The sequence below is a fragment of the Bubalus kerabau genome, chromosome 20 (genome assembly GCF_029407905.1).
Source record: "Bubalus kerabau isolate K-KA32 ecotype Philippines breed swamp buffalo chromosome 20, PCC_UOA_SB_1v2, whole genome shotgun sequence".
Lineage (NCBI taxonomy): Eukaryota > Metazoa > Chordata > Mammalia > Artiodactyla > Bovidae > Bubalus > Bubalus kerabau.
In genome coordinates this window covers 1,872,962-1,895,082 of record NC_073643.1, presented here as the reverse complement: position 1 = coordinate 1,895,082, position 22,121 = coordinate 1,872,962, and the positions used below count along the sequence as shown (strand labels likewise).

General features: G+C 46.4%; 1 protein-coding gene and 1 long non-coding RNA gene across 3 annotated transcripts in view; one reads left to right on the top strand and one right to left on the bottom strand.

The window, feature by feature from the left end:
* Window positions 1-6,898: 6,898 nt before the first annotated feature.
* On the bottom strand, window positions 6,899-15,684 carry LOC129635036 (uncharacterized). Of its 2 annotated transcripts, XR_008706084.1 has the most exons (7): window positions 15,547-15,684; window positions 14,738-14,881; window positions 13,343-13,445; window positions 11,576-11,748; window positions 8,388-8,523; window positions 8,130-8,271; window positions 6,899-7,552 (listed from the first exon to the last, which is right to left on the bottom strand). It is a non-coding gene; the product is annotated as an uncharacterized LOC129635036 (long non-coding RNA). The 2 variants fall into 2 exon arrangements; XR_008706085.1 differs by lacking the exon at window positions 13,343-13,445.
* Window positions 15,685-17,806: 2,122 nt separating this feature from the next.
* Window positions 17,807-22,121, top strand: part of LOC129635035 (ankyrin repeat domain-containing protein 26-like) — a 67,927-nt gene continuing 63,612 nt past the window's right edge. Inside the window, 3 exon segments of the mRNA XM_055557625.1 lie at window positions 17,807-18,033; window positions 20,869-20,983; window positions 21,145-21,318. Of these exon segments, the coding sequence (XP_055413600.1) occupies window positions 17,807-18,033; window positions 20,869-20,983; window positions 21,145-21,318 (516 nt within the window).

The following is a 22,121-nucleotide window of genomic DNA, read 5'->3' as shown; positions in this document are numbered from 1 at the left end:
GCTTGGAAACCTGGGCGGATGGGCCTGTGGCTGTAGCGGAGGGGCCATGCCATCACCATAGGCTGACTGCGGCCACTGCAGGAAATGTATCTCAGGCTGTACAGGCGGCAGGATGGCCCCTGGCCCAGGCTGCCAAAGGTCCGTGACAGCAGGAGAGCACTCAGCCCAGGGAACTACTACCTGGGGAGGAGGTGGTGGCTTCCCATTTGGCTGCAGAGCCACCGGGGTGGGCTGGACCATGAAGATCATCAACTGCTGGCCCACACAGACCCCAGAGGCAGTCCTGGGCACCCAGAAGGTGGGGGTGTGAAAGGAGTGGCTGCAGCCAAGGGTGGCATGCTCTCATGTGGTTGAGAGGGGCAAAGGGAAGGAAAGGTGCTGTGGACAGTGGGTGGGGCCCTTTGCTTCCCTGAAGCAGGAGTACTCCTGGCTGATGCGCCACCTGGGCCTTGGGCCCGGCCACTGCCAGCCCATGTAGCACTCTGCTGGGGGTGCCAAGCTCTTCAGTTTTGAAACCATATCTAGGGGATCAAAAGGCAGACAGGCACATCAGAAGTCATGACCGTCCAGATCAACATGCTGATGCCTCTGCAGCTACGATTTGACAGCCTGCCTGTCTGCCCATCCTCTGATCTTTCAGGCCCAGGGCTACTTCTGCAGGGCCATTTTCTGCAAACTAATCTCTTGGCCTTGGGAAATGAGGGATGCCTGCACGGCCACAATTGGCCCCAAACCAACTTTTGGCCCCCTCCCCCATAGCCCAAGCCCCAGCCCAAGCCTATGTGTATCCAGTTCCAGACGCTCAGCAGGGCCTAACACTCCTTTCTCCTGGGCCATGTCCTGGGCCCATGTGCTGGGTGGAGAACTTACCTGGATTCCAGATTCTGGGATTCCCTAATGACAAGCCAGTTCTTCCCTGGTGGCAATCCCTGGAAAGCAATCCCTCATGAAGTCTTGCACAAGGATCCTTGTTTGAGAAGGAGAGATGACTGTCCTCTTTCTCCTGGCCTCTCTGGCTGAATCTTCTAGCAAAGAAAGAACACACCAAGAGGAGAGGACTTTAAGGCCCATGGATCGTTCACAGCACAGATACCCTAGACAGTGTGGAGGGGATGGAGAGTCCCACACACCTGAATCACTTCAGGGGGCTCTGCAGCCGGGGCAGGGCTCTAAGGAATACACCCACAGATGGATCATGTGCCTGGATCCATCGTGGATGTGTGCGTGCACACACACACACAGGCAAACTCCACACAGATGCATGTCCATGTGTGTCTCTTTCCTCCTCCAGTCTTGTCACAGAGTGCCCTGAAGCATGCTCCTTGGCCAAGTTTGCCTGGGCAGCTGGAGACTAAAGTTCCTGATGGGGACTGGGGAGGGGATGTAAGGAGGAACAGTGCTGCCCATCCACGCCGAATTGGGGCATGGTGCTGCTATCTGGGACACTGATGGGGAAAGCAGCCAGATGGCACTGTTTCCTCCCTCCTTGATGTTTCTGAGCCTCCAGTGGTCATCCACTAGCAGAGAGAATTCTCTGACAAGTGGGGAAGGGTTCAGGACCCCCTCTTGGGACTTGCCTTTGCAGAACGCTGGTAAATTACCTTGAGAGGAAGACTGAGGTCCAGGAGGTGGTGATGGTGACCTGGCTGTGCACCTTGGTGCCCCTTCCCCGTCTTGGCGCACATTTTCAGAAGGTGATCGGCTCTGCTTTAACTGTCTTCATTGGTTTTGAAACCAGACCTAGGGGCAAACAGAGAGAATTTGTTCTAAAGAGAAAGGCCGCCGGATGCTTTCGGCTGATGTGGATCAGCACAGGGAGCCTGAGAGGGAGAGGGCACTACCTGAACTCTGCTTTCGGCAATGCCAAGCTCTCATTCTCTGGGCACTATCCCAGAGTAGGGGTTCTGTTGAAAGAGGGCTTGCAGGTCGTCCTTCTGCTCAGCTTCAGAGCAAGCCTATTCCTTCGATATCCTTTGGCAATGGGGCCTGTGGAAGTGAAGAAAGGAAAAGTCTCAGAGGACGTGGGGGTGAGGGAGGACTCGACGGGGGTGCCCAAGCATGATCCCCGCTGAGGGGAGTTGCCCCTGTGCCTGAGCAAAGCCTGGCGCCCAGGGATGGGTCTGCATTTGGAAGTCACTTGGCTACACCCCGAGAGCCAGGCTGAGAGTCAAGGCTGGTGGGGAAACTCCCCAACCCCCACTCACTGCAGAATCCAAGAAACATGAGCAAGCAGAAAGGAAACCTAACCCACCCCCAAAACAAACTGGCAAGAAATCCCACCCACCAAAGACCACAACACTATCCTGCCTGTCTGCAGAGACATTTTCCCACCTGTTTGGGCAGATTCCTGGGAAACATCTCAATGGGGCTTCTTTCAGAATTCCCTCCATCACGATGACCATTGGAAAGTACCTGGCTTCTCCAGGCTAACACATGCCCGGGCCATATATGATTCACTAGTGGAAAAGGAAAGGAAAGGGAAGGATGCTGAAGTGAAGCCCAACATGCACCACCTGATGGAAGAGAGAAGGCACTAGGCCATTGTGGAGAGAAAGCCACTGAAGGTAGTACAGCCACAGAGCTCCCCAACTTCCATTTCCACAGGAAGATGAGGAAAAAGTGCCCCATCCCAGGCCCCACTCCCCCCTCCTCCCCCCCACCCCGCAACCAACACCATCATCACAGAAAAGAGAAAGGAGATGTTATGTGCATGCCAAAGGAGTAAAATGATGAAATGGTGCCTCTTTGGGCACACATGATGCCTTGAAACCAGGGGCCCAGCCAATTGGTCCCTGCCATTCCAGGCGGCCAGTTGATAGGTTTGCAATGAACCCTTGGCCGGGTGATCCACAAACCCCTTGAGACATGATCCCACCACAGGGAGCGAGGGCAAATGTATCACTTGAGGTGCTGGAGGAGCTGGATGAAGCCATGGTGGGAAAGCCACACGGACGCTGCAGACTGCTGTCTCATTGGGCCAGGACCCAGCAGCTCAGGACTTGATAGGGTGAGGCGGTTCCACCCCTATTTTTGTAAATAGTGTTGGGTGATTAGTCAGAGAGGGCACCCCTGGCCATCAAGCAGAAATCCTGGAAAGAATGCTCAATTCCGGAAAAACAAATGATCCAATAAAAAAATGGGCCAAAGAACTAAATAGACATTTCTCCAAAGAAGACGTACAGATGGCTAACATGAAAAGATGCTCAACATCACTCATTATCAGAGAAATGCAAATCAAAGCCACAATGAGGTACCATTTCACACCAGTCAGAATGGCTGCTATCCACAAGTCTACAAGCAATAAATGCTGGAGAGGGTGTGCAGAAAAGGGAACCCTCTTACACTGTTGGTGGAAATGCAAACTAGTACAGCCACTATGGAGAACAGTGTGGAGATTCCTTAAAAAACTGGAAATAGAACTGCCATATGACCCAGCAATCCCACTGCTGGGCATACACACTGAGGAAACCAGAATTGAAAGAGACACGTGTACCCCAATGTTCATCGCAGCACTGTTTATAATAGTCAGGACATGGAAGCAACCTAAATGTCCATTAGCAGACGAATGGATAAGAAAGCTGTGGTACATATACACAATGGAATATTACTCATCCATTAAAAAGAATACATTTGAATCAGTTCTAATGAGGTGGATGAAACTGGAGCCTATTATACAGAGTGAAGTAAGCCAGAAAGAAAAACACCAATACAGTATACTAACGCATCTATATGGAATTTAGAAAGATGGTAACGATAACCCTGTATGCGAGACAGCAAAAGAGACACCAATGTATAGAATAGTCTTTTGGACTCTGGGGGAGAGGGCCAGGGTGGGATGATTTGGGAGAATGGCATTGAAACAATGTATAATATCATACGTGAAACGAATCGCCAGTCCAGGTTCGATGCATGATACAGGATCCTTGGGGCTGGTGCTCTGGGATGATCCAGAGAGATGGTATGGGGAGGGTGATGGGAGGGGGGTTCAGGATGGGGAACATGTGTACACCCATGGCGGATTCATGTTGATGTATGGTAAAACCAATACAATATTGTAAAGTAATTAGCCTCCAATTAAAATAAATAAATTTATATATTTTTTAAAAAAGAATCCCATGGAGCAAGTAAGCTTTCACGGGCATGGCCCATGCCCCACACCCCAAGGTCCACTTTGGGCTGGGAGGGTTGTTCAGGGCTTTTGTTTGTGGCCCACACAGGCAACAGCTGAGATCAACCCCAGGCTCGGGCCCCATGAGCAGTGCACAAGTCCTAACTTCCTGGGAATTCCCCTAGGTCCCTTTGAAGTTGCCGACCATGCCCCCTTTCCCAGCTTGCCTTGACTTCTGAAACTCTCTGGGTTTTCCTGCCTTTTCACATTTCACACATACATTGGCCTCAATGGGCTCTACAGGCTCCTCTGAGGCATTCCCAGACACTGGACGCTCTCTCCAGTGCCTCCACCTAGACCCCCTCCCTTTCCTTGCCTCAATTTCCCACATCCCTCCCCAGCTACTTGGGGCCCCCTGGCATCCTTTCCCTACAGCTGTCCCAGTCCACTGCCATGCCCACCCCCACCCCCACCTACACCCACGGGTCTTTGAGTGCCAGAAACTCAAGCCTACTGCCAGAGATGTGATGGGCTAACCCACACCATTTGGGGCTTTTTCAGATGGAGCCTGATGCCCGCACCTTCCCAGCCCACCCCCCAGCCCAAGTGCCCTGGAGAGACCCAGGAAAGGGTACAGTGTACCCCCTACTCTTACGAAGGACATTCCACTAAGCCAAGGAAGGAAGCATGCACGTTCTGCACAGAACAAAGCCCTGACCTGTGCCAACAAAGAGACATGGAAAGAATGTGTTCTTCCTTAAAGAAATGGAGGGCAGAGAGGAGAAGGAGGAGGAAATCAGGAGGAAGGAGCAAAGGAGGAAGGAGCAGACAAAGAAGGAAGGAGGCTGCATGAGGCAACGCGGGTGATGCACGAAGAGAGGCACTTCTCTTTTCGCTCTGAACAGGTCCCAATGAATTGAAAAGAAACGAATGAACCACAACACCACACCCACAGCCATCTTTAGCAATGTATTCTATGGCCACCCAGGTCTCTCAACCCAACCACAGGGGTTCACATGAGAACAGTCAGGGGTTTGGATGTACTTCAAAACCACTGGATCTACAAATTCAGGAATGGGTTTGCGAGTATAAAAGGTCTCTATGTCTGCAGGTGACGGGGGTGGGGGTGGGTGTTGCTGGTGGCAGGGCGAGCTCAGTCACTACACTGTGAGGATCAGAGAGACACATGGAGATGATTGGCCTTTGTAGCTATTGCGGGCCTGTGTGTTCACATGGAGTCTGGTTGTGAAAGCGGTTGTCTGAGTAGGTCCCTACTGCTGGCTCAGAGGATCTGACCTTGGGAAACCCGCCCAGAGCTGGCATCCTGAAACCCAGGGAAGCATGTCCCTGACCGAGTATTTTAGGGATACCTGCCAGGTTTGCCCGTGGCTTGAAGCTGAGTCCCAGATGGGGGCTCCACCCACCTCCCCCGACCCACCTTTCCCTCCCTCTGTCTCCAACTCTCCCTGCTTCCCTTCCCTCTCTCCCTCCCTCCCTCTCCCACTCAGCCTTCCCTACTTTCTCCCTCTTGGGGGGCTCTTGCTTCCCAAATGTCCAGCTCTGGGATCTGTCCCCAAAGTTGTTGGTAGACATCCCATCTGTATTCTCTCCTCCTCGCACCCAATATAGCCCCCCTCCCCGAGCTCCATGGCTCCACATCCCAGGAAAGGAGACCCGAAAGGTGCTCTGGGGGATGGTGCTCCTTCCTTCCTCTCCCTCTAAGCCAGAGGGGCTGGCAAGCCTGGCAGCATGTCCAGGAGGGCCTGGTAATCATCCTTACTGAGGGGTGCTTCTAGGATTACCTCAACTCCTTCTTCCCTTGCAGTGGACCCCAGTGAAGACCAGGGGTATGTCCTGGATGGCCGTGGCAGACATGATTTCCTCTAGGAGGCTGGGTGACCCGGGGAGGGCTAGATGGTCCCCGCGATGACAGTAGAGGACACTGGGGAAGGACCCGGCGAGCCTGGGATGCATGTGGCAGGTAGGAGCTCGTCTTGGGGGCTGGGTGAGCCTGGGAGGGGGAGGTGTGCTGGTGCATCTGCACACGGCCCCAGGGAAGGCCCCATTATGTCTGGATGCCCAGGGTCACCAAGAGCTCATCTAGAAAGCTGGGTGCTCCTGGGAGGGCAGGATGTGCTCCTGAATCCGCAAAAGACCATGGGAAAGGTGCCTGCATGTCAGGGATGCCTGTGGCCGCCAAGAGCTTGTCTAGGAAGCTGGGGGCTCCTGGAAGGGCAAGGTGCATTCCTGCATCAGCAGTGACCTCCGCGCAAGGTGCCTGCATGTCCGGGATGCCCGAGGCCGCCAAGACCTCGTCTAGGAAGCTGGGTGCACCTGGGAGGGCAGGGTGTGCTCCTGCATCTGCAGCAGCCCCCAAGGAAGGCACCTCCATGTCCGGGATGCCTGTGGCCATCAAGAGCTCCTCTAGGAAGCTGGGTGCACCTGGGAGGGCAGAGTGTGCCTCTGCATTTGCAGCGGCCACCAGGGAAGGCGCCTGCATGTCTGGGACACCCGTGGCTACCACAGGCTCATCTAGGAGGCTTGTTGAGTTTGGAAGCCTGGGTGGATGGGGCTGTGGTTGTAGTGGAGGGGCCACTACTTCACCATAGGGTGACTCCGGCCACCATGGGATGTGTGTCTCAGGCTGCCCAGGTGGCAAGATGGCACCTGGCCCAGGCTGCCAAGGGGCCGTGACAGCAGGGGAGAGCTTGGCCCAGGGAACTGCTACCTGGGAAGGAGGTGGTGGCTTCCCACTTGGCTGGAGATCCACCTGGCTGGGCTGGACCATGAAGATCATCAACGGCTGGCCCACACAGACCCCAGAGGCAGTACCAGGCACCCAGAAGGTGGGGTGCCCAGAGGTGTAGCTGCAGCCAAGGATGGCATGCTCTCCTGTGGTTGAGAGGTGTGAAGGGGAGGAGAGGTGCTCTGAACAGTGGGAGGGGCCCTTCAGTTCTCTGGAGCAGGAGTAGTCATCGCTGATGCGCCGCCTGGGCCTTGGGCCCAGACATTCTCAGGCCCCTTGTGCTCTGCTAGGGGTACTGAGATCTTCGGTTTTGAAACCATGTCCAGGGGAGCAAAAGGCAGACAGGCACATCAGAAGTCGTTACCATCTAGATCAACGTGCTGGTGCCTCCCCAGCGCCCATTCAACACCCCACCTGGCTGCCCGTTCTCTGATTTGTCAGGTCCAGCGTGAGTTCTACAGGGCCATTTTCTGCAAATGAGTCCCTTGGTCCTGGGAAATGAGGGGTACCTGCAAAGCCAAAAGCAGCCCACAACCCACCACTCAGCCCACCAAGTTCTGGGATTCCCGTCTGATGAGCCAGCTTTTCCCTGGTGACAATCCCCGGAAAGCAATCCCTCTTGAAGGCTTGCACAAGGATACTTGTTTGAGAAGGAGAAATGACTGTCCTCTTTCTGCTGGCCTCTCTGGCTGAGTATTCTACCAAAGAAAGAACACACCGAGAGGAGAGGACCTTAAGGCCATGGAACGTTCACAGCACAGATAACCTAAATGGTATGGAGAGGATGGAGAGTCCCACACACCTGAATCACGTCATGTGGCTCTGCAGATGGGGCAGAGCTCTAAGGAATACACCCACAGATGGATCATGTGCCTGGATCCATCGTGGATGTGTGCGTGCACACACGCACACAGGCAAACTCCACACAGATGCATATCTATGTGTGTCTCCTTCCTCCTCCAGTCTTGCCATGGAGTGTCCTGAAGCATGCTCCTCGGCCAAGGTTGCCTGGGCAGCCAGAGGCTAATGTTCCCGATGGGGGCTGGGGAGGGGGTGCAAAGGGCAACAGTGCTGCCTGTCCCCACCGACTGGGGGCGTGGTCCCCCTATCTGGGTCACTGATAGGTGCAAGAACCAGATGGCCCTGTTTCCTCCCTCCTTGTTGTTTCTGGGCCTCCGGTGGTCATCTACCAGCAGAGAGAATACTCTGGCAAGAGGCTCAGGGTTCAGAGCCCCCTCTGGGGGACTAGCCTTCGCAGAACACTGGGTAAATTACCTTGAAAGCAAGACTGAGGACAAAGAGGTGGCGATGGTGGCCTGGGCGTGCACCTTGGTGCCCCTTCCCCATTTTGGGACACATTTTCAGAAGGCAATCGGCTCTGTTTTAATCGTTTTCTTCATTGGTTTTGAAACCAGACCTATGGGCAAACAGAGAGAATTCCTTCTTAAGAGAAAGGCCGCCAGATGCTTTCAACTGACTTGGATCAGCATGGAGAGCCTGAAAAGGAGAATGGATGGAGAGATGGGGGCCTACCTGAACTCTGCATTTGGCAATGCTAAGCTCTCGGGCCAGTCGTTCTCTGCTATCCCAGGGTAGGGGTTCTGTTGAAAGAGCACTTGTAGGGCATCTTTTCAGCTCAACTTCAGAAGGAGCCTCCTCCTTTGAGCTCCTGTGGTGATGGGACATGTGCAAGAGAAGAAAGGGAAAAGTCTCAGAGGACATGGGGGAGGACTCAACGGAAGAATCCAAGAATGCTCCCCACCCAGCCTAGTTGCCCCTGTGCCTGAGCAAAGCTGAGAACCCAGGGATGGGTGTGCATTTGAAAGTCATTTGGCTACACCCTGACAGCCAGGCTGGGAGGAAAGGGTGGTGGGGATATCCCCCACCCCCACCCACGCCAGAATCCAAGAAACACGAGCAAACAGAAAGGAAACCAAACCCAGCCCCAAAACAAAGGTGGCAAGAACTCCCACCCACCAAAGACCACAATGATATCCTGCCTCATTTTTCCTCCTGTCTAGGGAGATGCCTGGGAAACGTCTTGATGGGGCTTCTCCCAGATTTCCCTCCATCACGATGCCAATGGGAGAGCACCTAGCTTCTCGGGGCTAACAGGACCACGGGCCATAGGAAAGGAAAGGGAAGGAAGCCAAAGTGAAGCCCAACACACAATGCCTGACAGAAGACAGAAGGCACTAGGCTGTTGTGGAGAGAAAGCCACTGAAGGTGGCAAAGCCACAGAGCTCCCCGACTCCCATTTCCACAGGAAGATGAGGAAAGAGGGCCCCATCCCAATCCCCCCTCCCCCCGACACCTCAACAAACACCATCATCACAGAAAAGAGAAAGGAGATGCAATGTGTGTGCCAAAGGAGCAAAATGAACAAATGATGCCTCTTTGAGCACACCTGACGCCTGGGAACCATGGGCCCAGGCTCGTGCATTGGCAGAGGGCCCCAGGGAAGGCCCTGGCATGTCCAGGATGCCCGTGGCAGCCAAGGTTTCCTTTAAGAGGCTGGGTGTGCTGGTGAGAGCTGGCTGTTGTGCTGTGACTACAGAGGCCCACGTGTAAGGCCTTGGCTTGTCCGGGATGCCTGTGGCCACCAAGAGTTCGTCTAGGAAGCTGGGTGCGCCTGGGAGGGCAGTGTGCGCTCCTGCATCGGCAGCGACCCCTAGAGAAGGTGCCTGCATGTCCGGGACACCCGTGGCTGCCAAGAGCTCATATAGGAGGCTTGTCAATCTTTTAAGGCTGGGGGGGCTGGGGCTAACACTGACCCTAACCCTAACCTCAGGGACTGAGGCTAAATGTACTGCTTGAGGTGCTGGAGTAGCTGGATGAAGGCATGGTGGGAAAGCCACAAGGATTTTGCAGACTGCTGGCCTAGTGGGCCAGGATCCAGTAGCTCAGAACTTTGGAGAGTGTGAGGTGGCTCCGCCTCCATTTATGTAAATAGAGGTGGGTCCTTAGATGGAGGGGACGCCCTGGCCTCTTTCCAAGCAGAGACCCTGGAAAGAATCCTGTGGAGTGAGTGGACTTTCACAGGCACGGCCTGTTTCACAGACCCCCAAGGTCCATGTTGGGCTGGGTGGGCCATTCAGGTCTTTGATCTGTGGCCCTGCCAATGCAGCACGTGGGATCAACCTCAGCCTCAGTGCTGTTAGCAGTGCACAGAGTCCTAACTTCCCAGGAATTCCCCTAGGTCCCTTTGAAGTTGTCGCCCATGCCCCTTTCCCAGCCTGCCTTGCCTTCCAAAATGCTCTGGGTTTTCCCACCTTTTCACATTCCACACATACCTTGGTCCCAGTTGCCTCCGCTGGTTCCTTCCAGGCATTCCCGGACACTGGACACTCTCTCCAGTTCCTCCACCTAGATCCCTCGCTTTCCTTGCCTCCATTTCCCACGTCCCTCCCCAACTCCTCCGTGGTGTCCTGGCGTCCTTTCCCTACAGCAGTCCCAGTCCACTGCCCCCAGGGCTTTGAGTTGCCTGGAGCTCAAGGCTACTGCCAGAGACACAGTGGGCCAGCATCTCAAATGGCAGCTCACGCCCTTTGGGGCTTTTTCAGGTGGAGCCTGATACCTGCATCTCCCCAGCCCACCCCCCAGCCCAAGTGCCCTGTAGAGACCCACATAAGGGGACAGTGTACCCCCTACTCTTACAAAGGAGGTTCCATTAAACCAAGTAAGGAAGCATGGACATTCTGGACAGAACGATGCCCTGACCTGTGCCAACAATGGGACATGGAAAGAGTGTGTGCTTTCTTAAAGAAATGGAGGGCAGAGAGGAGAAGGAGGAGGCAATCAGGAGGAAGGATCAGACAAAGAAGGATGAAGGCCTCAGACAAAGAAGGAAGCAGTCCCTGTCCACTCCCCTGCCCACCCCCCTCCCAGCACAATCCACACCTCCACTCCCGAAGCTTTGATATGTTGAGAGCTAAGACTACTGCCAAAGTCGTGATGGGCCAGTGTCTTGGATGGCAGCTCATGCCATTCTGGTCTTTTTCAGCTGCAGCCTGATGGCCATACCAAACACCTCCACCCACCCTTCATCCACCCCAAGTGCCCTGGAAAGACCTGAGAAAGGGGACAGTGTACCCCCTACTGTTATGAAGGAGGTTCCTCTAAGCCAAGGAAGGAAGCAAGAGTTTACTGGGCTTCTTACTACAGGACTGCAAATAAGGATAACAGACCATTCTCAATTATACAAGGTTAGATTATACAGTGGAAGTGAGAAATAGATTTAAGGGACTAGATCTGATAGATAGTGCCTGATGAACTATGGACTTAAGTTTGTGACATTGTACAGGAGACAGGGATCAAGACCATCTCCATGGAAAAGAAATGCAAAAAAGCAAAATGGCTGTCTGCGGAGGCCTTACAAATAGCTGAAAAGAAGAGAAGCAAAAAGCAAAGGAGAAAAGGAAAGATATAAGTATCTGAATGCAGAGTTCAAAAAAATAGCAAGGAGAGATAAGAAAGCCTTCCTCAGTGATCAATGCAAAGAAATAGAGGAAAACCACAGAATGGGAAAGACTAGAGATCTCTTCAAGAAAATTAGAGATACCAAGGGAACATTTTATGCAAAGATGGGCTCAATAAAGGACAGAAATGGTATGGACCTAACAGAAGCAGAAGATATTAAGAAGAGGTGGTAAGAATACACTGAAGAACTGTACAAAAAAGATCTTCACGACCCAGATAATCACGATGGTGTAATCACTCACCTAGAGCCAAACATCCTGGAATGTGAAGTCAAATGGGCCTTAGAAAGCATCACTATGAACAAAGCTAGTGGAGGTGATAGAATTCCAGTTGAACTATTTCAAATCTTGAAACATGATGCTGTGAAAGTGCTGCACTCAATATGCCAGCAAATTTGGAAACCATAAACTGCCATCTAAAAGAGGGAGAATGGAATTAGGCAGGAAAGCTAAAGAGGACCATGCCTGCTTTCCACCCCTACTGCACGTGGGCATCCTGTAGTGTGGCTGAGCTGGTTAACCCTGACTTGGTGTTTTTATAATTAGAGACTGGAAATTCTTTTTAAGTACTTTGTGAGTGAAAGCAATTCTGGACTTTTTATTATTTGAGAGTAAGGTTTTTCAACCTGGGTTGGGAGAAGAACCTCTGTGAAAATTTCAAAGGGTAGTGGGAGATGATGTTGCCTTCTAATTATATTCCATGAGTCAAAAATAGTGATTACACATATTAACAGATTTTTGTTTGAACACTTTTGGGTGATACAATTCATAAGATTCTTCAGGATTGAACTATTTGTAGTTTCCATCATAATCATGTATGGGATACATGTGTGAAAAACTAACAAAGCTTCTGCTGTCTTTGTACTTTCTAATTTTTTGTTGAACTATAGTTAATTTACAATGTAAAATAATTTACAAAGTATAGTTAATTTATAATGTATTAGTTTCAAGCGTACAGCAAAGTGATTCTGTTATATATATATTTATATTCTTTTTCAGCTTTCTTTCCATTATAAGCTACTACAAGATACAGTATAATTCTCTGTGATATACAGTAAGTCCTTATTTATTTTTTATATAGTAGTAGAAGATAAAATATGCAAGGTAGGATCGAGTGCCAGGCTAACAGTATCTTGTAGATAGAAGGATCTGTTAAGTGGGTAAAACGATAATTTCAAGACCTGTAGCATGTGAAATTCCTTAAGGTATTATGGGTTAATTTCACACAAGAGGTATTTCATCTTTTATCAACCAGTTTCCTCCTTTCACATGTTAAAGACCAGTTGTTAGTAAAGTTGAGATGTTAGTAATGTCTGTATAGCTCTCCTAGAAATTCTGAACTAGGTGATGAAAGATGCAGAGGTTGGAGAAGATGGAGGAAGAAGACAAAATAGGATTGAAGAAGATGGTTGCTAAAGGATTTCAGGAAGAACAAAAGAGACTCTTTCTATATTATTAGGAAATAAGCATCATTGTTCAAAAAGAAACCTAAATCCACTATAATAAAAAAATACGAAATAACTGAATGATTGTTAAAAAAATTTGTGAATCAAACTTTGCAAAGTCTGGTGCAGTGTTCCCTGGTGGGGAGAAAGCATAGCACCTGCCAGGTAGAAGCATGTTGTCAGTATTAACAATGCAAGGCCAAAAGGTTCACAGTTTTTAACTTCGGTGAAAGGTAGTGTTTTATACTGTTATAGCACAAAGAAAACTAACTTTAAAATTCAGCAAAATTTTGGCCTTCCCTGGTGGCTCAGATGGTAAAGAATTTGCCTGCAATGCAGGAGACCTGGGTTTGATCCCTGGGTTGGGAAGATCCCCTGGAGACGGGAAAGGTTATCCGCTCCAGTATTTTTGCCTGGAGAATTCCATGGACAGAGCAGCCTGGTAAGCTACAGTCCATGGGGTTGCAAGAATTGGACACGACTGAGCGACTAACATTCACTTTCAATGTGATTTTTTTTTTTTTTTTTTCCTGTTTGAGAAGTTGACAGATGGGCAAGTGCTTACCTGTGCTGTGGTTTGGTTCCACTTTCTGTATGCTTTTTCATCTTTGTTAGATTTTAAGATTCTTAAGTTCATGCTGCTTCTTGGTGTCATAAAATCTCAAATCCTCATAAATAATTTGAAGAAACAGTTGTTGGAGGAATACATAGAAAATAAAATATCTCCTTTGGTTAGATTTTATTTTTTAAAAAAATAGACCTTTTAAAAATTAACCTTTTTTTAAGAAAAGTGAGCTGTTACTATGCTTCTCACTATCCTAAATCACAAAGTTCATTTATCCACCAAAGCTGTTGGCCACTGTTAGAACTGATTATACTGTTAACATTATATTTTGTAAATATATATTTTATAAAAATTTGTGATGCTAAGATGATAGTTTAGATTTGTGCTTAATTTGCGGGTATTTCTTTAAATGGATAATGCTGATCTGTTTTTTTTTTAAGTGGGTTAACATAAATTCTCGCATAAATTTTTACCAGGACTTTCAAACTATATCCCATTTCTTATGCACCTAGTATCATCAGTATGAAGTCATCCACTTAATGGGTAAATTTGATGAGCTGTAAGGCAGTGAGAATATCAAGTTCCCAGTGGATTAAATTATCACAGAACTGAAGAGCAAATGTCTTAAGGCAAGATGATGAAACTGATGAAATTGAAATGTCAAATAAGAGTAGAAAATGTCTGGTACCCATGGTTAATTTGTAAACCAATGGTATCCTTTGATCATTTAAAAAAAAATGTAGTTCCTTAATTGCAAGCTAAGAATGTTTCATTAATTATGTCTTTTGTTCATTTTCTATATTTGGATTTATACTAAATTTTTTGGTCTCAAGTTTTATGTGGCCAAATGTACTGATATTTTCTAATTTCCATTTTTTTGGAAAGACCTTCTAAACATAAATAATACCACTCATCCATATTTTCTTCTAAAATATTTAATGGTTTTTATAAAAAGACTAAACATGTACTAACCTGGAGTTTATTTTGGTGATACCTTGAGATGTGTAGTTACTTCTTATCAGTAATTGATTTTTCCCAAACCATTTATTATTAATCCATATCATTTCTCATTGATTTGTGTAGTTTTTGTTATATTAATAAGTTCTCACCTCTATATTGTTTTCCAGTAATATGCTTATTCACCACCAGGGCATTATTTGAATCTTAGATAGGCTTAGTAGGAGTCTTAGTTGTGGGTATTCTAGGCAACAACTTTCTAGAGGGCATCTGTTTCCATAGAAATTGGGATTGGGAAATCTTAGGTTTCCATTGCTTGGGCACCCAGACAGCATTTGACGAAGGAAATACAGAAGTTTAGGGATGATCTAATGAAGACTCCTTGAGTATCTTGGTCCATACAAAAACACTAGAGTAAAGCAAATCTTGACAACCTACCTGAAGTCCTGGTGTGTAGTTCTAATCTCCCTGCAGCTTGGTGGTGGCTTTGACCCTCATTCCAGGCTGCTTCAGGAAGTGTCAAGAGTCTTTTTCAGGTATCACTATAGTTTTTACTGGTCTCATAGGTCACTCTGGAGAATACTGTGGAGGCAGAAGACAAAAGATAATTTTTTGGTTGGGCTATTGTAGGAAGCAAATGCTTGGTGATCAGGAATTGATACCAGTCACATACACCAAAACCATTTGGTGTAGCTAAGCTGGATAGCCCTGAGAAATATTTTTTTTTGTTTTCATTTTTGTTCATTGCTCTTTCATCAGTGAAAACGCTGTCCTGGAACCAGACATCACTTCAACAGGGACCCAGCCTGTCTTCAGAGTCCTTTGGTGCATCCCAGCAGCAATTTCTGCTGAAGGTCTGGACACTTGGCTTCTGAGTCACTAATCCCAAAAATTTGCTGTCAATTCATTCAGTCTACAAAGAACGAAATGGCATTAAATGGCCTCTGAAGAATAAGTATGTAAATTAATTTGTCTCGCTATAAAATAAGTCTGCCATACATTCAGACTTTGCTGGTGCATCTTGTGCAATGGAGGTATCTGTTCCCTTTGAATTTGGTTAATCAAAATTCTTAAAGTCATTAACTTCAAATCATTAACAAATGGAACAGGAACTTGGGGAGTTTTGGGTTAGCCTGTTTTCTATTAACTTGTGAGCCTGCTTCTGCTTCACCCACAATACTAGGCTTAGTCCAATTGTAACTACTGGATCAATAACTACATTGAAAGAAGTTTTGGTATATACTTACCTGTTTATGGCAGTATGGATTCAACCTGTTTTGCTTTATTCCTAAGAAATGGAATAAAGATGGAAACACACAAGTTGCGGGCAAATGGAAACAAGGGAAAAGGTTATTTAAAGTTTGGGAAATGTTAAAGAGGATGGAACAAGTATAGAGCATAAGATGCCTCATAAAAATGGAGTTGATAATATTCTGCAAGGCCATTATGATGATTACACACACTTCAGAGTGGAAAATAGATTTGGGTGAATAAAGCAAATGAACAAAGAGACTATTAAGAGGAACCAAAAAAGATGTCCCTAGAGTCAGACACAGCTGAGCATGCGCACACACACATTAGTTAGCAAGTTACTGAAAAATCTGGCTAATAGGATTTTAGTGAAATTTAGCTATATTAAATGTTTTTTAATTTGTAGCAATGGTCTTACACTTCAGTTTTTTAAAAAGCCCATCTTGTTTGCATTTGCTTGATTTTTTACAGTCTTGCATATTATCAGTATTACATCTTCCTGGTGAAATCTATACCAAAAGTTTGTGCCTTCCTTAAGTACCACCAGAAACTCAACTCTTTCTTCCTATGACAAGATTATAATTTTAAAAGTTCTTCATTCTGGTTGTCAAAAGAATACCCAGATATCAAAACAGTAATCATTCATAAATTATTATGAAAAATCATGTACCATCACAGCAAAATTTTTTAAAAGCCCAGATATAAATACATCAATAAGGGTATAGGATTTACATTAAAAAAAAAAAGCTTCCAAAGTTTAATGAAGGACATAAAATAGGACAGAGACATAACAACTACCTGGATACACTGATACAAGTGATTGTCAAGTTAAAATTACTTCTCTTAACCTAATTAATACAAATTTCACTGAGAATTCTCTTTAACTGGCATGGTGATTAAAAAGTCATCTCAAATAAAGTAGAAATAAACATTGCCAAGAGAATGCTGGAAAGGACAAATAAGGGGAGGAACTTTGGACCCATAAAGGATATTAAAATATATTTTATATACTACCTATGCTAGAAGCAGCAGACCATTCAATGGAACAGAATGGAAAACCCAGAGACAGAACATCAGAGTTAAAAAGTGGTATTTTAAACTAGATGAGAAAAGATGGATTATTTCAGACATGTGAATGATAATTTTTTTAAAAAGTTCTCAAATGTTACACTATGCTTCAAAATAAACCTTGGGTTTGTTAGCTAGTTAGAATAGGGAAAAGGAGTCTAAAATGGTGGTGGCTAAAAGACAATGGAAAAGCCTGCGAAAATAGAACAGAGGAAGGTCAAAGGAAGGTCTGAGGACCAGGGTGAGGACTTCAGGTAGAACAGCTCTTGTGACTAAGCTCAATTTGCATAGGGCAGGCCCAGGGAGAAGAAAAAAACATAAAAAGAGGAGCCAAAGGGTTGAGAGCCCTGACAATCAGAGGGGGCTTTAATGTCTGTCACTCCAAATCTTTGTTGTGATGAGACAAAGAACCGAGGAGCATACACTCGCCTGACAGGTTGATTAAAGATTTGGGGAAAATAAAAGCAAAAAATTAAAATGAAGAAAATGTGTAGATGGAGGCTGGCCCACGGGAGGATCAGAGGGATGCGGAAACGCGGTTTCGTTTCATCTGGAGAACCTGAGCTGATTTCCACTAAATTTGCACTTGATAATACCTGTTACCACAATTTCTGGAACCATGAAAACAGTTTTCTGTAGTTACACTTGCTAAATTTCGCTGGTCCATGAGGGATGTGGAAATGAATAAGCTGAGGGATAAGTAGATTTAGAGTTGTTGTTGTTTTTTAGAAGAGCCCTAAAAAAGCTCTGGGGGACAGGCTTTCAGCATCCTGAAGCTCCTTGCCTCCAGCAAAGACGCCTTTCTCACCTGCACTATCTTTTGTTAAGCATCCGGAAACACTTAGCCAACTGGCACAGCTGATTGGAATGTGCCTAGCACCGCCCACAGTCAATCTCAGACTTGAGCCGCAGGGCCTAGCACATGCGCACTGGGCAGTATGGCCCAACGTCTCCGTGCTTACACGAGGGAATGCCCGCTTCCGAGGCTCGAGGCTCGCAGGCGCACTGTGTTTCGCGGCGTGCTTAGCTAGGACTCTTCTGGGCTGAAAGATTGGAAAACCACGGAGCTTCCCAACTGGGATATTGTGGGGAAACTGCTTAGGCTATCTGTAGCATTAATATTGGGTTTGGGGGACAGGGAAGAGCCGAGGGAGAGGTGAGGTGTGTTTGAAGCCCGTGGGCTCTGTGATGAAGATTTTTGGCTTCGGGAGTAAGAAGGGCCAGTTGCCCTTAGGCTCCTCCATCTGTCAAGGGAGAGAAGGCGGTCATAGAATCCACTTCCAGCCTGGGTATCGCATCCTAGACAAGGACCTCGGAACGATCCACAAAGCTGCTATTGTAGGGAATGTAGCCAAAGTGCAGCAGATTCTGTTGCTGGGGAAGAATGGCCTGAACGACAGGGACAAGATAAACAGGTAAGCGGGGTGGAAGGGCCTGGCAAAGGTCCCTCCTGTGAGTTTCCTCTCCAAGGCTCGCGGACACCTTCCTGGGATCCAGCGCCCTGCAGACTTTATAGGCAGCAAAAAGCCTTAGCTCATTTCGGACCCACTTATAATTTCCCTTATAGAGCACTTTACTGATAAGTTTTGAAGTTATTTAACTGAATGTCGGTAATCAATGAGATGAAACATAAATATCTTTTTTTCCCCTTCTTCATCTTCCTTTTTATTTGTTATTATGCATGGGTTAGCATGATGCACTCATGAGTAAGAGCTCTTAAGTTATATAGCTTTCAAGAAATCTGGAATCTCCTGGCTCTCACATTTTTCCTCATGTGATTTATGAAAATACTTCTTTATGGATCGCCTATTGTGGATCATGGCAGTGGACAGATTTCTGAGGTTGTTAGCATCTTATTTGTAATGTACACATTTTTATACCTTAAGGTTATATATTATAGAAAACCGCATAGTGAACAAAATAACTCCCATGCCAGATCGACTTCTGGATTGAAAATTCTTAAGACACAATTCAATATCTGTTTTATATCAGTGTATGCCTAGGTATATATTTTCTTTGCTGAAGGACCTTAGAAGCTTTGAAGTACGGAGCTGGCTGTGTCCTTGAATAGGAAGACATTTTCTTAGGATGTATGGTCTTTCAATATTTAAACCAAATCAACATATTGTGGTTTTAAAGATTTTGGGTTACATATTCTGTCTTTAGTTGTTGTGATTAAATTAAAAGTTTTGTATAGTAGACAAAGATTTGCCCTTCTAGATGTCAAAATGTGCTGTGCTGCTGCTAAGTTGCTTCAGTCGTGTCTGACTCTGTGCAACCCCATAGACAGCAGCCCACCAGGCTCCTCCGTCCCTGGGATACTCCAGGCAAGAACAATGGAGTGGGTTGCCAGTTCCTTCTCCAATGCATGAAAGTGAAAAGTGAAAGTGAAGTCGCCCAGTCGTGTCCGACTCTTAGCGACCCCATGGACTGCAGCCCAACAGGCTCCTCCGTCCATGGGATTTTCCAGGCAAGAGTACTGGAGTGGGATGCCATTGCCTTCTCCACAAAATGTGCTGTAAATGCCCACAAAGTATTCATTTACTGACAACTGAAAAGATAGATAAATGAATGGAACAGAATATAAACTACCCGAACACCCAAATATATGTAAGAATTTAGAACTTGATACTGGTGACATTTTCTATTAGAAAAGATAAATTATGTGTAGATGGTGGAGAAATAACCTGGTAACTATTTAGAGAAAAGTAACTAGGCTTTTATCTCACAAAAAAGCTTCAGATGGAGTACAGATCAAAAATTTTAAATACGCACAGTGAGAAAAGTACCAGAAGAAAACACAAATTCCTGTTTATACATGTTTTGTGTGTGTGCTGACAGAGACCTTCTTTTTCTTTCTATTTCTACTGGTTCTAAACCTTAATTTTATTTTTAATTGGAGAATAATTGCTTTACAATGTTGTTTTGCTTTCTGCTAAACAACATCGTAAATCAGTTGTTAAGTATACATATATCCTCTTAGTCCTGAGTCTCCTTCCCACCCCAAAGACCTTCCTAAGAATGATTTCAAAAGCAAGAATTCTGGAGTTTCCTGAGTTTCAGCACCAAAAAAAAAAAAAAAAAAAAAAAAAAGGGAAAAGAAATCTGGAGGTTGATTTAACAAACAAAAAACTTAAAACTCTCTGTAGATCAAGCTGTCTGTAGGAAAGTCGGAATAGCAGACAGGGCTTGTCTTTCTGGCACTAATAGGAATGTGGCACAGATAAAAATAATTTCTCACTTATAACTTTTTTTAGAATTCTTTTGAGACTGGTATCCTCTGACAACTTTCAGCCTTTTAAGAAGTCAGGGGAATCTTGGGAATTCCCTGGCAGTCCAGTGGTTAAGACTCACTACTGTGGGCCTGGGGTTGGATCCCTGGTGGGGGAATTAAAATCCTGCAAGCTATAAGGATATATTGTACAACATAGGGAATATAGCTATATCTTATAATAACTTTAAATGGAGTATAACCTTTAAAAATTGTGAATCACTATGTTGTGCACCTATAAAATATAATAATATACAATATACATCATCTATACTTCAACCTTAGAAAAAAAGACCTTACGGTAATTAGATGAACAAAAAAAATGAGAAATAAACAAACAAAAATGCTACCAATTATAACTGTAAAGACGTGAATTATAAATTTCATCCCAATGTTAGAGATGTTAAAAAGTAAGAAAATGAGGATATTAAAATCAGTGAAGTACAATGTTGTCTCTAATATTCAAAACATATTTGCAAAGGATGTGTAATAACCTTTGACTTTATTGAAATGTTGTCCTTGTAAGATAATAGTAATAAGTATGATAATATTACCTAGCAATTACTGAGCTGTTATCTGTTTGAGGAGTGGTTCTAAATCCTTTCCTTGGATCTCATTTAAGCATCATGGTGGTGTTCTGTGAGATAACTACTACTCTCTCTCCATTATGTTAATGAGGAAATTGAGGTACAGAGAGGGTGAGTGACAGCTAATAAGTGACAGAGTGAAAGTCAAATTCCAACCCAACTTGAGCTGAATCTCGAGGTCATGCTTATTCTATTCAAGTAGATTGTTCTTTCATTAATGTGGTAAGAAGAACTAAAACTAATATATAATGTTCTTTCTCCAGAAGGAAACAAAATATTTGTTTTAGAGGGATAGAAATAGCATGCTATTGAATGTTTTCAATCACAGGAACAATTGTTTGTTTTGAAACAGTAAAACTACAGTTTCCTGAAAACTCCTCTTGCTTTCATAGGACTGCCCTCCACTTGGCCTGTGCCAATGGCCATTCAGCGGTGGTCACTCTGCTCCTGGAGAGAAAATGCCTGCTTAACCTCTGTGACAATGAAAACAGGACCGCGCTGATGAAGGTATGGGACAGCAAACCATGTCCACACGAGGTGGATGTGATTTAACTACTGAGACTAAAGTGAATTCATCTCGTTTAGATATAGCAAACCGATGAAGCTTGTGGACTGTTTACTTTGAATTCCTAGAATTTACACTCTGTTTTTTGGCACAACACTGACAGGCCATATAATGCCAAGAAGAGGAGTGTGCAACTCTTCTGCTGGAGCATGGTGCCGACCCTAATGTCATGGACGTCTGTGGGAACACCGCTCTTCACTACGCTATCATTTGCCAGAATATATCACTCACAGCAAAGCTGCTTTCCTGCGAGGCCAATATAGAAGCCAGGAAGAAGGTATATCTCAACTAATTTTATTTACAAAATATTTGTGAAGCATTTTTTTAGTCTACAACTGTTTTATTTATAACAGTATGTAAATAGGTAAACTGAATAGTGTCCATCAAGCCCTGTTACTATGGAAGTAGGGAGTACTTGGAGTACAACTCCAAGACCAAGGCATGGGTGGGGGATGTGTGTCTGTGTCCACAGAAAGGACAAAGCTCTGTCTCCCAGCCACCCGTCTACCCCTGAAGGAAGATTTCCTATCAGAATGTGCCCGGGAGTGGGTAGTAGGCTCAGAGCCCACAAATGATGAAGGCCTCGGGGGAGTGAAGCAATGTGAGGAGTGGCTGCTTCCAGGGGCTCAGGGAATGGGTGCCCCTGAGGGTGGGTGGGAGGAGGAAGGAGACCCAGAGCCCCTGAGGGGGGCCAGGTGAGTGCAAGTGGGCCTGGGAGGCAGCAGGCTTGGAGCCCTGAGCCCTCCAGGACCCCAGTTCTGAGACCCAGCCAAGAGGCTCAGATCATGTTTGACTCCCAGCAAGGGTGTTCACTTGTGCTGGTGACCGCTTGGTTTGCGATGTACACCTCAGAGTCTCCTGCTCTCAGCCCTGGGGAGCTACTCATTGGGGTTGCAGCTGTGCACGTGGAGCTGGTGATGGTGAATCCGCCCCTCCTGCTCTTTCTCCAGGACACACGTGACGTCCTGCAACTGCAGCCCCTCCAGGAACTCCCTCCACTCTCACAGGTGGGCTCAGTTTTCCATGTTTGGAAGCTGCAGCCTTCCCTGAGTGAAAGTATTTTGAAAGAACTGAATTGTC